At 44.3% G+C, this 15,722-nt stretch overlaps 1 protein-coding gene across 3 annotated transcripts in view; it reads right to left on the bottom strand.

The window, feature by feature from the left end:
• nrp1a (neuropilin 1a) overlaps positions 1 to 15,722 on the bottom strand; it is a 123,244-nt gene that overhangs the window by 51,409 nt on the left and 56,113 nt on the right. For all 3 annotated transcript variants that reach the window (XM_052506845.1, XM_052506849.1, XM_052506843.1), the window contains exons 5-7: positions 14,932 to 15,159; positions 10,710 to 10,865; positions 8,070 to 8,236 (exon numbers count right to left, since the gene is read on the bottom strand). In XM_052506845.1, coding sequence (XP_052362805.1) covers positions 8,070 to 8,236; positions 10,710 to 10,865; positions 14,932 to 15,159 — 551 coding nt within the window. The remainder of the gene's footprint in view (positions 1 to 8,069; positions 8,237 to 10,709; positions 10,866 to 14,931; positions 15,160 to 15,722) is intronic.

The following is a 15,722-nucleotide window of genomic DNA, read 5'->3' on the forward strand; positions in this document are numbered from 1 at the left end:
CATTGCTCTATATATATATATATATATATAGTGACTAGGGTGCCTGGAACAGGATCACTGTCTGAGGTTACAGTTACAGTTAACTCATTGTTATGTGTCTGCCAACTGAATAGCTGAGGGGTGGGGTGTGGTTGGTAGAAGCAGAAGGGAATACAGAGTTCAGTTCAGAGAACAATGACTTCCAAAGCCATTATCTTACTGTTTGACTACCTCATAATTGAGCTGGTGGAAGTTAGTACAATCACTTCTCAAGGATAGTTTATAGATAGTTTCGTTTTTTAGAGTTTGGGCTCTATTTTGCCTTGCCTCCCTGACTGTGCATGGGAAAAATAGATTCCCCATCTGTTGGTGTGTGGGCTGTATGAATAATCAGGAAACTCCAGGGAACACAATAAAACATTTTCTCTTCTTATTTTCTCTGTTTCTCTCTTTCTCTCTCTCTAAAAACAACAACAACCGCAGAAAAAGCTGATCACCAAACAGAAAGGGGGAATTATCTTACTGTATTTCAAAGTCAAACACCAGCTGGTAGTTGTAGACCAGACAGAAACACAGACTCCCAGCTACAGTAGATCTCTGGCTGCATGGGGAGATTGTGTGATCCTCTTTGGCAATCCAAAACAAACAAATGGATACCTTGCGTGTTCAGGCACAGTACTTCTAAACTAGCCTGGTCCCAGACCTGTTTGTCTGGGACCAGACTACAATACTTCTGAACAGTGTGATAGATAGTGATTCATCACTATTGCCTCTTCCTCTAATTCCATGTAGAGACTTTGGCTAGATGGTGTTATATTATTATATTGGTTTGGTCTTTTAAAAAATGCCATTAGCCTAAAGTATAATAAATTCCTCTTTCATAAAAATGTTATAACCACAACAACGCTGTAATGCTGTGAAACCTATGAGCTCCCTCGAAGACCTTCCATTCATAACAGGGTTTACCTGACGGAATTACAAGCGTATTTTTAGCTCTTTCTGCCGTTAAATTATGCACGTCTTTACTAAGCAGTTGATCATCTATTTTATCCTGAAAAAAGAGGGATGATGTGTGAGGTGGGTGGGTCTAACGGGTGTAGCAGGTATGCGTATGTGTGTGCGGGTGTGTGTACTTGTGTGTGTGCGTGTGTGCCAGATGTGGCATGATTACAGATTTCAGTCTGAGACAGTAGCCTTGCTTCTGGGCAGGTAGTTTATTACCTGTTGAATCAAAGCTTGATGATGAGTTGGTTATTTGCATCAGCTGTGTAGAGCTAGGGCAAAAAAACAAAATGTGCACCCAGAGTGGGTCCCAAGACTGAGTTTGGGAAACTCTGGTTTTGGGTGATTCAATAGGTAGTACACTTTTGGATTGCATCCTAAATGGCACCTTATTCCCTATATAGTGCACAACTATGGGCCTTGGCTTAGTAGTGCACTAAATATTGAATAGGATGCAACCATGGTTAAAAGTAGTGCACTAAATAGAGAATTTGGGATGGTTGGGTACACTGGCGTTGAGAAAACACAGCAGCTGTCCTGTCCCAATGTTCTGCTCTGGACCTGAAGCTGCATCCCTGTGCCTTCTTCTCCCACCACCTCAATGCCACGGAGAGGAGCTTCTCGCTGTGAAGATGGTGTTGGAGGAATGGAGGCACTGGTTAGAATGGGCGGGACATCCTTTCATTGTGTGGACCAACCACAAAAACCTGGAGTATCTCCGCACCGCCAAGCGCCTCAACTCCAGGCAAGCGAGATGGGCCCTGCTGTTTACCCGGTTCAACTTTTCCCTCTCCTACCAGCCGGGGTCCAAGAACATCAAGCCTGATGCCCTGTCTCGCCGCTATAACCCCATAGTTACCACCTTGGAGCCCGAGACCATCCTTCCCACCTCGTGCCTGGCGAGAGCACTCAGCTGGGGTATAGAGGAACAGGTCCGGGAGGCGCAGCGGTTCCAGCCGAACCCTCTGTCTCGGTCTCCGAGGTGGTATTTGTGCATGACTCTGTCCGCTCTGTGGTTCTGGAGTGGGCCCATTCCTCCAGGCTTGCCTGTTACCTGGGTTCTCGTCGGACCCTGGCCTTTGTGCGACAACACTTTTGGTGGCCTGTGTTTACCAGTGTTAACACTGGTAACACAGGCTTAGGAGATCTTATACATTTTATTCTGTGAGATCATCTTCAGCTAACGTCCCTTTTTGTGAATTTGGAAGCATTTCTGTAATCAAAACAAGCACATAAAGCACATAAAGGCTTCATAATTCATGAAGGTCATGTTAACTGATAGATCTTACAGAACAAACATATAAGAGATCCTAAGTCTGTGTTAACCTCCAACCTTATTTTTTACATTTATCCCTGAACCCCATTCTTTCACTATTAATTTCCCCCATAGGAATGGCTGAACGAACCAGTTTTTTAGGACTACAAGCTCTATTACTAGAATGATAATCTCCAGGATATTGTCCTGTTCCTTATCGCAATAGATTGAGAGAGGCAACATTAAAATGGATGACAAACCAACGTTAGATATCGTAGATATATTTTATCTGGATAATCAATAGGCAGAAATAATATATATAATATAATAATATAATAATAATAATAATATATAAGCAAGGCAGAAATATGCCCGAGATATCAACAAGTCAAACCCCACCCCCATCATGAATAGCTAATATAACGTCTGCTGCAAATTGCAGTCAGATAATGAATTAAATAAATAATGAATTGATTATATACATCTAACAGGCGTGTGAGATGATGATTTGTGCCGTGCTGCTGTGAGCGTGCCTGCCATTAACGATGTGGAGAGATTGTGGTTGCTGCTGCTGCTCCCTCCCTCTGACAGGCTTAATGAAATGAATTCCAGCCTTTTAATGACAATTGTTATAATTAAACCTCTCTCTTCATGAGCACAGGGAGGGCATAAGTGAAGCAGCGACGATTTCATAAAATTATAAATTTGTTATGGGTTTTTTATGAATAATGACTAAATGATGTATACATTTAACGTAGGATTATAACTGATACGATTCTATGCTGTTTGATGAAGAATATGTTTGTACATAGGCCAAGAGGAAGTGTTAACAGACAATTTGTGACCACAGTGAAACTAACAACAGGAAGGATGTCTGGTCCCCAACCAGGGAGGGGAGAAACCGTTGGGCTTGCAGTAGATTGTGTAACATGTGGTAGCATATGATAAGCAATATGTATGTGTTGGAGTGGAATTGAAAAGCAGCTTTGTCATTGTCTGAGAGGAGGAGGGACATTTTATGACGAAATGAGAGGTATATAAACCAATGTACATGAAATGATGGGTAGAGCTCTCGAGAATAAACACTATTGGCTAATTTGGTGGCTGGTCTCTGTCCATTTTATGTAAATAAGACCCTTACAAATTCTCTGAAATGGACAGAGTGTTTTAATTGAATTGGTTAATGAACACATAGTTACTAAATTCATCTAACAAAATTACACACTATACCAACCACGGAATTCACTCTTTGTTACCCTAGAAACAGATGTGCCAGGCTTCGACTTATTTGTCATTTGATTGGCTGAGGAGGGAATTGGAGCACCCAGCAGAGCATATCCCCTTTTTTATCCAGTTTGTATTTTACTGCCAAATAAAATGATAGAAATAAATAAGAAATCCTCAGACTAATCAATACTATATTGACCACTCTGAACTGTTCCAAAATCGTTGTTCTACTGCTCTGGCATCAGCACAGCGCGAGAGTGACCATTTAGAGTTGAATTACAATCTGAAATGACTAGCAGAGTTAGGAGAGAAAGTCTATGAAGTCTACTTGATTATTGGGAGTAGTATATGAAGTGGCAACTGTTAAGCAGTGCAGTGCAGAACAGAACAGAGCAGAACAGAACGGCCCACTTGGTTTTAACGGCTGGTTTTATCCTTCCATTTGCAAGTTATTATTGCTTCTTGATTGTTGGTGAAACTAAGCCATAGGATCTCTATGTTCATAAAGGCTTTTGCATGCTTCAGAACTTGGCTAGGCGAACCGAACGAGTGTGTTTGCATACTTCCTTAAAAGAAGGTTGCTTGAAAAATGAGAAATAGCAGCAATAGCACTGTTTGTCCATCTTGAGACGTCGTAGACAGTATACACTTCCTTAAAAATGGTCAGATAACTTAAGATATCTGTCATTCATTTTGACGTTTTTGCCAAGGAGATCTAACTAAGATGTTTGGTGCAGTATCTTGCAAGTGGAAACATTTGCATGAAAACAAGTCATCTCTCGTTGAATGACAACAAACACTTCATTGAAGAATCCCTACTGTTGACCAATAACCGATGAAGGTGCATAGAGTTTGGCTCTCGAACTTCGGCTTGCCTCAATAATTTTTGTGTGTGCACAAACCTTGCCAAAGAGCAAAACAAACAAAAACATCACAAAATGTTGTCATAATACGTGAACTGTTTCCGATGGGAAGCATTCATACGTTTAACTCTCTGGTCAAACTCACAGCTTATTCCAGATATGATAAGACCTATGACAATATATATATATATATATATATTTTATTTTACCCCCTTTTTTTGCCCCAATTTCGTAGTATCCAATTGTTTTTAGTAGTCTCTATCTTGTCTCATCGCAACAACTCCAGGACGGGCTCGGGAGAGACGAATGTCGAGAGTCATGCGTCCGCCGAAACACAACCCAACCAAGCCCCACTGGTTCTTAACACAGCGCACATCCAACCCGGAAGCCAGCCGCACCAATGTGTCGGAGGAAACACCGTGCCCCTAGTGACCTGGTCAGCGTGCACTGCGCCCGGCCCGCCACAGGAGACGCTAGTGCGCGATGAGACAAGGAAATCCCTACCGGCCAAACCCTCCCTGACCCGGACAACGCTAGGCCAATTGTGCATCGCCCCATGGACCTCCCAGGCGCGGCTGGCTGCGACAGAGCCTGGCCTGTTTACAGTATGAACGTGTGTTCTGTAGATCAGTAACCTCCTCTCTGTCCCATTGACCTACTACTGGTATCTTAGGGCTTAAGTGTGGAATTTCCCCTCTGAGAGACTATCAGTGATACACAACTGTCTGTCTCATCTCCTATACAGGAACTGCTTCAGGAAGTAGTCTGGGACGGGAGGGCATTGTGTGCCTGCCTCCCAAATTGCAACCTATTCCCTATATGATGCACTACTTTAGACTACTTTATAGGGAATATGCTGCTATTTGGGACACACACACATGGGTTCCTCTCCACACCCCTGCCACTGATTCAATTAGTCTGCAAGGAGCAACAGGGGCCCTTAGGACAATATTTTCATAGCAATAAGGAAAACCTTGCTTATGGACCTCCTCATGTAAATATTTGGCTGCAGGTCGAATCTATTATAAGGCCCCCGAGGATTATATACGTATGGTCTGGCCAAACTTTAACTTTTAAGCGACGTGGGGATGGATTGTAGGACCTAATACTATGGAAAAATAAGTCTGAGCATTTACAAGGCCTGGAGGCTTTTAGGTTACTAAATCAAACATTGGGATCAGAGACTCAGAAACTCAGAGCTCCAGTCTTTTCATTCCCTTTCTGTGAATTATAATGCCAGATATTCTAAAATGCATACTCTAGTCTACAGTATAGTAATACCAAATGATAACAAAGTTATGTGTGTGTGACTGGATGTGGTGGATATGTCCCCTGGGGCAGTCACCATAGCGGATGACAGGATGCCAGCGATTATCAGGTAGGAGAGGAGGAGAACCACAGAGAGAGAGAGAGAGAGACAGAGAGCGAGAGCTTTGTGGAGTGTCTAGAATCCACAGCTAGCCTGGAGTTCCATCAGACAGGAAGCAGAAAGTAGTCAGATTTCTGGATCACCTTAAAGGATTCACCCAGCATGCCACAGGGGTGTCCACAGAGGACACAGTCAGCAGACAGACTCCTGGAATTGGACCAGGAACTAGAAAGTAGGAAGGAGTCACCTCTACTGTAGTCACCACTCTGAATCAGACTGTGTCTGAGTCTGAAATGGCACCTATTCCCTATGTAGTGCACTACTTTAGACCCTATTGCCTATGTAGTACACTAACTTTGACCAGGGCCCATGCCACTACCTATTAACCTATTCCCCATGTAATGCACAACTTTTGACAAGAGCTTTACGTAGGAAATGTTCAAAAGTAGGGAGTAAGGTGCCATTTTGGTGATTCAGATTCAATAACACAGTCAAAAAGCCGGTTGTTGTTTTGTGTCCAAACAGCTTTGGGTAAATTGACTTATTGAGTATTGCTCACAGTATTACTCATAAGGTATAAGGTACAGTGCCTTGCGAAAGTATTCGGCCCCCTTGAACTTAGTCTTATAGCTTGGGGATAGAAGCTGTTAAGGAGCTTTTTGGACCTAGACTTGGCGCTCTGGTACCAGTTGCCGTGCGGTAGCATAGAGAACAGTCTATGACTTGGGTGACTGGAGTCTTTGACTATTTTTTGGGCCTTCCTCTGACACCGCCTGGTATATACAGTGCCTTGCGAAAGTATTCGGCCCCCTTGAACTTTGCGACCTTTTGCCACATTTCAGGCTTCAAACATAAAGATATAATCATCATGAAGAACAAGGAACATACCAGGCAGGTCCGAGATACTGTTGTGAAGAAGTTTAAAGCCGGATTTGGATACAAAAAGATTTCCCAAGCTTTAAACATCCCAAGGAGCACTGTGCAAGCGATAATATTGAAATGGAAGGAGTATCAGACCACTGCAAATCTACCAAGACCTGGCCGTCCCTCTAAACTTTCAGCTCATACAAGGAGAAGACTGATCAGAGATGCAGCCAAGAGGCCCATGATCACTCTGGATGAACTTCAGAGATCTACAGCTGAGGTGGGAGACTCTGTCCATAGGACAACAATCAGTCGTATATTGCACAAATCTGGCCTTTATGGAAGAGTGGCAAGAAGAAAGCCATTTCTTAAAGATATCCATAAAAAGTGTTGTTTAAAGTTTGCCACAAGCCACCTGGGAGACACACCAAACATGTGGAAGATGGTGCTCTGGTCAGATGAAACCAAAATTGAACTTCTTGGCAACAATGCAAAACGTTATGTTTGGCGTAAAAGCAACACAGCTCATCACCCTGAACACACCATCCCCACTGTCAAACATGGTGGTGGCAGCATCATGGTTTGGGCCTGCTTTTCTTCAGCAGGGACAGGGAAGATGGTTAAAATTGATGGGAAGATGGATGGAGCCAAATACAGGACCATTCTGGAAGAAAACCTGATGGAGTCTGCAAAAGACCTGAGACTGGGACGGAGATTTGTCTTCCAACAAGACAATGATCCAAAACATAAAGCAAAATCTACAATGGATTGGTTCAAAAATAAACATATCCAGGTGTTAGAATGGCCAAGTCAAAGTCCAGACCTGAATCCAATCGAGAATCTGTGGAAAGAACTGAAAACTGCTGTTCACAAATGCTCTCCATCCAACCTCACTGAGCTCGAGCTGTTTTGCAAGGAGGAATGGGAAAAGATTTCAGTCTCTCGATGTGCAAAACTGATAGAGACAAACCCCAAGCGACTTACAGCTGTAATCGCAGCAAAATGTGGCACTACAAAGTATTAACTTAAGGGGGCTGAATCATTTTGCACGCCCAATTTTTCAGTTTTTGATATGTTAAAAAAGTTTGAAATATCCAATAAATGTCGTTCCACTTCATGATTGTGTACCACTTGTTGTTGATTCTTCACAAACAAATACAGTTTTATATCTTTATGTTTGAAGCCTGAAATGTGACAAAAGGTCGCAAAGTTCAAGGGGGCCGAATACTTTCGCAAGGCACTGTATATGGCCTTTTTTTCTGCCATAAACACACACATTCTTCTCATTTGCCATCTCTGTGACAGTCTGTGACATGTTAGGGATCTATGCCATGTGGCTCAATTGGTAGAGCATGGCGCTAGCAACTTTAAGATTGTGGGTTTGAATCCTGTTGGGGCCATCCATACCAATATGTATGCACTCATTGATGTACAGTATGTATCTTGGGATAAAACCATCTACGAAATGGCATATATTATATATTGTTTGAGGTTACGGCGCAGACCATACCTGTATCCACTCCTTGTTGTTGTCCTCTCCTGGTGTCCATGCGTTCTCGTAGTAGTTGAGTCTGGCTCGCTCCGGGGACCAGCCGGGGTTGTACTGAGAAGAAGCTACGATCTGCTCTGATGCTATCTCCCCTGATTCCATACCTAATGGGTCTGTACAGTCAAAATCTGAGAAAGAGAGAGAGCAAGATTGTTGAGACACTTTAGTCTACATTTTTAGCTGAAAGCACCATCCAGGCCAGAGTACACATCAACTCCCAAAACAGAGCTGGTCCCTGAGGATAGGGACACTCACTGGCAGGGTCTGTGCTGGCACTCTGGTGGCCGGAATAAAGAGCCACATCAGCACCGCCTCAGAAGATCCCCGCATAGGCTTTAATGGACGGGAAGCAAAGTGGAACGGTGGTGCTACATCAAGACATAAAGCTTTATTCATAAAACATTCAGTGTAGGGCTAAGTTCACTATTGTGCATTAAAGTGGAGCCAGTAGTTTTTCATTGGAGCTGGTTCATTCCTCCTTCAAAGCTCCCTGTAGGCAGTTTGTGTTTCGCACATGGTGCAGATATCCTAATATTTTTGTCCTGTGGGATTTTAAGGCAGATGTAGTGTCAGTGTGTGTCAGAGTTCTGGGTCGTAAAATTCTCCCAGAATGCTCTGTATCACCCGGGATAGAGGGTATCTCCTTGTTTGTGTCGACATGGTGTAGTCAGCCAGGGACAGCCTGAGTGAGTGAGTGTGTGTGTGTGGGTGTCTGAGTGAATGTGTGTAAGTATACGACTACCGGTATACTACGTCATTCCCCAGAGCCCTATGTGTATGGATCAGCATCCAGGGGTGTCTGGACGCTGACCCTATGACCCCAGGGGTCAGACCCTGGCACCGGTTGACCCTGCTATCTCTAGTCACCCACCCTGTCACACACACATTCAGGCAGGCACATTGCATATACCAGCGCTGTGCAGTGTCCCAGAGACTCAGGTCTGAAAGGCTTCAAGCAGATGGAGAGACCATCTGTGTTAGCTCATAGACAGTCCCTGACTGCTGCTCACCCTATACTGTACACACAGAGAGAGAGAGAGAGAGAGAGAGAGAGAGAGAGATACTGTAGAGAGAGAGAGAGAGAGAGAGAGAGAGAGAGAGAGAGAGAGAGAGAGAGAGAGAGAGAGAAAACCCTAGCAGGGCTGTCAGGGTGTCACACCCTGATCTGTTTCACCTGTCTTTGTGCTTGTCTCCACCCCCTTCCAGGTGTCGACCATCTTTCCAATTATCCCCAGTGTATTTATACCTGTGTTCTCTGTTTGTCTGTTGCCAGTTCGTCTTGTTTTGTCAGGTCAACCCGAGTGTTTTTTCGTGCTCCTGCTTTTTCCCAATCTCTGTTTTTCTAGTCTTCCTGGTTTTTGCCTGCCCTGACACTGAGCCCGCCTGCCTGACCATTCAGCCTCCCCTGACCTCGAGCCTGCCTGCCACTCTGTACCTCCTAGACTCTGACCTGGTTTATGATCTCTTGCATGCCCGTCGTTTATAATAAATATCAGAGACTCAAACCATCTGCCTCCCGTGTCTGCATCTGGGTCTCGCCCTGTATCATTATACAGGGAGAGAAGAGAGAAGACAAGCCTGCTTTATTCCCATCAAAGCAACACCTGTGCTCAGGCTCTGTGTGAGTCTATCTAGGGGCCTGTGCATACATGCATATCCCTACTCCTCATGGGGGACCTAGAACCATCTGGAATGATCAGTGTTTTATTTAACACCAGCTATCGCTGGTGTAGCGTTGGGGGGAGGGGGGGAGTTGACTGGGTGAGCCTGTGGAAAGATTTACTGGCTTCAAGGTGGTTGTGTTTCGCAAATTAAATGTTTAGTCGGAGCATTTCTAAAATTGTGGTCATGGGGGCCAGGCCCTAGGACGATGATGATGCTGTGTTAGTGGCTGGGACACTGTCTGTCTGGAGAGGCTGTCTGTCCGCCCCACAGTGTCTCTACCACTGCTGTGTTAAAGTCAGTCCTCATAAACTGGGGGAGATTGCGCGTGCCTTGTAACACGTCCACTTAATGAAAAGACCAGGAGCTGTTGATTTAATAACTCCCTTTAGTGCCACATTAACATAAATGTGTTTAGCAGTGCGACAGGGACCACCCCTTGTGTGTGTGAAGGCATTTCACCCTATTGTATTGACCCGAACCAAACTCTACTTGTTTGAATATTTTATTTTCACATTGTCTCTTTCAGTATAGTCCCAGCAAATGTGGTGGATGCATAACCAGGCCAGCTAAATCCAGCTTGGGTTTGGCTACAGATGTAGGATCTTAATTAATTTGATCACTCTTTTGTTGCTGAGAATTTTCCCACACACATGAGCTTCATGATTTACATAAATTCACTGAAAACCTGCACTAACAAATGGTTATATTAACAGTATTGCATTTTTCACGTAGCCTAATTTTGGCGAGCTAATAGTCCAAACACTGATCAAGCAACACTACGGACTAAATGTTAAAATCCTTTTGCTGCAGGATTATTTAGCTGTGACAATTCACGTCAAATTAAGATTCAACACTGCAGGTTCGGCTCAGAATCATGAATTCCCTCTAGATTGTTTCTCTGGTCCAGTTTGCCAATCAATGATAAACAACACTCACCCTCTGGCACAGTCCGCTCCAACACCGTGAAGTTGGCAGAGAAGCCTTCCTTGGCGATGGCACTATCGGTGTTGATTGTCAGTGCCAAGATGCCCGTGTAGGAGGTGATACGACCTGGGGTGTTCTGACCACAGTACCGCCCAATGTACGGACCAACTGCAGAGGGGGGGGAAGATGGAGAGGTAGATAGAGAGAGGAGAGGAAGAGAGAGGGCGGTGGGAAGGAGAGTGAGCGATCGAAAGAGCGAGAGATTGAGGGGTTGGAGAGGGGGGCAAGAGAGAAAGATCATCAGTTACCAAGGTAATAACTAAAGATGGGAGTGTGAGTAGAGTTAAGAGTTAAGTCAGTATTTGCTTGCTGTAGATCTGTCACATGGGCGTTCATACGCAGTACAACAGCTGAAGAACATAAGCACATCCAGGTACTTTCCGCAGGTGCTGGAGTTGTAGGCAAACTCATGGAAAACAGAAAGGAAAACGCTGCACACTGGGAGCATATGAGCTGCCTACGGCATTGCATTGCTAGGGGCGTCACTGCAGACCCTGGTTCGTTCCCAGGCTGTCACAACTGTCCGTGACCGGGAGTACCATTGGGCGGCGCACAATTGGGTTAGAGGAGGGTTTTGCTGGGGGAGGGGGAGGCCGTCATTGTAATTAAGAATTTGTTTTTAACTGATTTGCCTAGTTAAATAATAAAATTAAAGTAGGCAGCGCATTCCTTTCTGTTGTTCATACAGAGTAACTCCCTCATGGGCAACCCTCATGAAGGTAAAACTCCCCCACATGCCCACAAAACATGTAGAGAGAGAGATGAAGAAGAAGAAGAAGGGACTCCTGTTTAAGACAAGGCAAAGTTGAGGCTTCTGTCTGTTTTACAACCGTCATAAATTCCTGGGCCTTCTTTTATGTGATGGTTTAGAGCGGAGCTGGGTATGATCTGGCCACTAAGACCAAACAAACAGAGATAAGGGGAAAACAAGGGAATGTCAAAAGAAAAGAGGGCAATAAAAGTGAACCAAGGAGCTTACGCCATATTGTGTCTATGAGTGTGTGTGTGTGTGTGTGTGTGTGTGTGTGTGTGTGTGTGTGTGTGTGTGTGTGTGTGTGTGTGTGTGTGTGTGTGTGTGTGTGTGTGTGTGTGTGTGTGTGCCTACCTGTGTGTGTGTTCCTCTGTCTAGATGTTAAGCAGGTTTGGAGGCCTGGTGCTTATCTATGATTAGTAAGCCTGTGATCAGTGGCAAGTGACAGCCTGCTGCCCTCTAAACCTTTCACATCCCCTCACTTTGACATGCCACTTACAGGCTGTAAGTGTAAGTTTCTGGCCTTTACAACCAGAAACACAGATGAAAGGGAGAGAGGGGTTAGCTAGGGTGTGGGGCTGATGGCTCAGATTCAGCATCATAACACAGGAGGGTTCGGGTTAGCCATCTCCTAGAGTTTCTGCATGACTCAACGGCTCTGCTGTGAACTCTATGGTCTCTATGGTCCTGGGGGGGCGAGAGGGTAGATGGAGGGAGGGGGAAGAGAGAGGAAGGGGAGGAGAGAAGAGGGGGGGGTTGCCACAGCCACACTCTCTGCCCATCTCAGTCTGCCTGAGACGGGGGAGAAAGGGAGTAGGGAGCGAAGGAGGGAGAATGAGAGAGGGAGGGAAGAAGGCGCGACTCCCCAGGCGCTACATGGGAGTCCTCATCCTCACCTCACCCTCTCATTGCCCCCTGTGGTGAGCGTACCTCCAGCCTTCCGTGCTAATGCACTATTGATCCAAAAGGAACCACAGGTACTGTGCCCAGCACTCATCAGACAGGGCAAGACACACCCCAGCCTCCCCATGTCTTCCCTGTCTCCCCCATGGCCTCCCCATGTTTCAGGCCCGCTCTCTCACACTCTCAATTACTCTGGATGTGAGAAGAGTGTTATTTTGCTATTTTCTAGACCCCCCCAAAGATAATAGAGGAGACATTGCTGTTGGTGGCTATTTCTTTTCTTTGTTTTCAATGGAAACATTATATGCTCTTAGACAGTAATATGAACCCTTAGTCTGAGAGTGTTGTAAAGTAAAAGTTTCAGAATTTCATACACAGAATAAACTTGTGTTCCTAAGAGAGTTAGTCTCATGGTAAAAGTCTCCATTGTTGATCACAGATGTCAGTTTTCTGAATGCATTTCGCAAGTGATGAAAATAAAGGTGATAATAATGTGAAAGACTGAGCCCTCAAGGTCTTCACAGCTTGTTTAATCAACACTGTTCATCTTAGAGAAATGATAAACCTCCCACCTTGCAACACTTTTATATGAAATACCTGAGCCAAGTCTGGCACTGTTACAAGCCAGTTTATTAACCTCTAGAACAGTGTTTCCCAAACTTTTTATAGTCTCATACCTCTTCAAAACAGTCAACCTCCAGCTGCGTACCCCCTCTAAGCAACAGGATCAGCGTACTCTCAAGTTGTTTTTTTGTGGCCATCATTGTAAGCCTGCTACACACACACTATATGATACATTTATTAAACATAAGAATGAGTGAGTTGTCGTCACGACCACGCTCATGGGAAGTGACAAAGAGCTCTTATAGGACCAGGGCACAAATAACAATATAATCATAATCAATAATTTTGCTCTTTATTTAGCCATCTTACATATAAAACCTTATTTGTTCATCAAAAATTGTGAATAACTCACCAAAGGTTAATGCTTGAAAGGACGCACATAACTCTGCAATGTTGGGTTGTATTGGAGGGAGTCTCAATCTTAAATCATGTTCCACACACAGTCTGTGCCTGTATTTTGTTTTCATGCTAGTGAGGGCTGAGAATCCACTCTCACATAGGTACGTGGTTGCAAAGGTCATCAGTGTCTTAACAGCGCGATTTGCCAAGGCAGGATACTACCAATCTAGAAATCTGGCAGTGGCTTCTGATTAAATTCAATTTTCACAGAACTGCTTGTTGCAATATTGATGAGGCTCTCTTGTTCAGATATCGGTAGACTGGAGGCAGGACATGAAAGGGATAACGAATCTGTAACGGCTTTCTTCTTGGGAAGGAGAGGCGGACCAAAACTCAGCGTGGTTATAGTTCATGGTAATTTAATAAGGTAACTCAAACATGAACAGGAATACAAAACAATAAATGTGACAACCAAAACAGCCCTATCTGGTGCAGAAAACACAAAGACAGGAAACAACCACCCAACAAAACCCAACACAAAACAGGCTAACTAAATATGGTTCCCAATCAGAGACAAGGACTCTGATTGAGAACCATATCAGGCCAAACATAGAAATAGACAAACTAGACACACAACATAGAATGCCCACCCAGCTCACGTCCTGACGAACACTAAAACAAGCATATAATTCACTGGCTTGTAATTGCAGTAATCGTTTCAAAACATCTCCTGCCATGTCACTGATACATCGTGCAAAAGTGTTGTTTGATGAAGGAATTGTCCGTCTAGTTTTTTGGCCTTTCCCCCCCAGCATTGTCCCAGCCATATCCATGGCAGAATTGCCTGTCCTAGGCACTCGGTAGCTCACCATATAAGATGTTCTAGCCCCTTCATATTAATGGTATCTGTTGCTTTTATACATGTCATACTACTCGAAAGTTGTCTTTATTCTCTCTCAAAAAACGCCCATGATGTCATGTTCTGACCATAGTTCTGTTATTTTATTCTTTGTTTTAGTATGGTCAGGGCGTGAGTTGGGGTGGGAAGTCTATGTTTGTCTTTCTATGTTGGTTTTTGTGTTCAGCCTAGTATGGTTCTCAATCAGAGGCAGGTGTCGTAAGTTGTCTCTGATTGAGAATCATACTTAGGTAGCCTGGGTGTCACTGTTGGTTTGTGGGTGTTTTGTTTCCATGTGAGTGTTTGTCGCCACACGGTACTGTTTCGGTTTTCATCACATCGTTTATTGTTTTGTATTTCAGTGTTCAGTTCGTTTTTAATAAATCGTCACGAACACTTACCACGCTGCATCTTGGTCCGATCCTTACTCCTCTTCAGACGAAGAGGAAATCTGCCGTTACACATGGCTTATTTTTCAAATTGTCATGTTTTGTCTCAAATGTTTGGCATTGAGTTAGGACAACTAGGCTACGTGTCCTGTCCACATTCATTTCCCTATTAATATATATTACATGTGTTAATATTACCCTACTGTATAATACCGAGAATGCTAACAAAGATACTAGCGATATCTGACTAGATGTATGACTGTGACTCACCTCCAGGGAAGCCGTCCCAGATCTCCAGCCTATCGTATCGACAGAAGACCCCGGTGGGAGGGGTGGTGTCAGGCTCAAGCTCGAAGCTCTCAAACTCCAGGATGATCTCGGACATCTTGGGGGCAAAGATCATGAAGGTGCAGTCCAGGTTGTTAGGATACTTCTCTGGAAAACCAGGTGACTTTATTACCCCATTGTTCGATGTGAAGTTCCTGGAACATTCCGGACCTGAGAGAAGGAGAGGAAAAGAGAGATTTCGAATGTATTTCTTTATTAAACCAGGGAAGTCGCATTGAGACTGACATCTCTTCTGCATGTCAGACAGGAGGAGACCCACAGGGAACACACTGATTGAATCAATGTTGTTTCCACGTCATTTCAATGAAAATACATTTACCACATTTCTATCAGCATGTTTTAATTGTACAACGACTTTGGACCACCTATACTCCACACACAGAGATGCATACAAAGCTCTTCCTCGCCCTCCACTTGGCAAATCTGACCATAATTCCATCCTCCTGATTCATGCTTTTAAATCAGGAAGCACCAGTGAAGATCAATAAAAAAGTGGTCAGGTGAAGCAGATGCTAAGCTACAGGACTGGAATATGTTCTGGGATTCCTCCAATCTGTCATTGGCTTCATCAATAAGTGCATCGATGACGTCATTCCCCACAGTGACCGTACGTACATACCCCAACCAAAGGTTAGAGCTACCGCTTTCAAGGAGCGGGCCTCTACCCCGGAAGCTTATAACAAATCCCACTATGCTCTCTGACGAACCATCAA

Source organism: Oncorhynchus keta, chromosome 4 (assembly GCF_023373465.1).
Source record: "Oncorhynchus keta strain PuntledgeMale-10-30-2019 chromosome 4, Oket_V2, whole genome shotgun sequence".
Classification (NCBI taxonomy): Eukaryota; Metazoa; Chordata; class Actinopteri; order Salmoniformes; family Salmonidae; genus Oncorhynchus; species Oncorhynchus keta.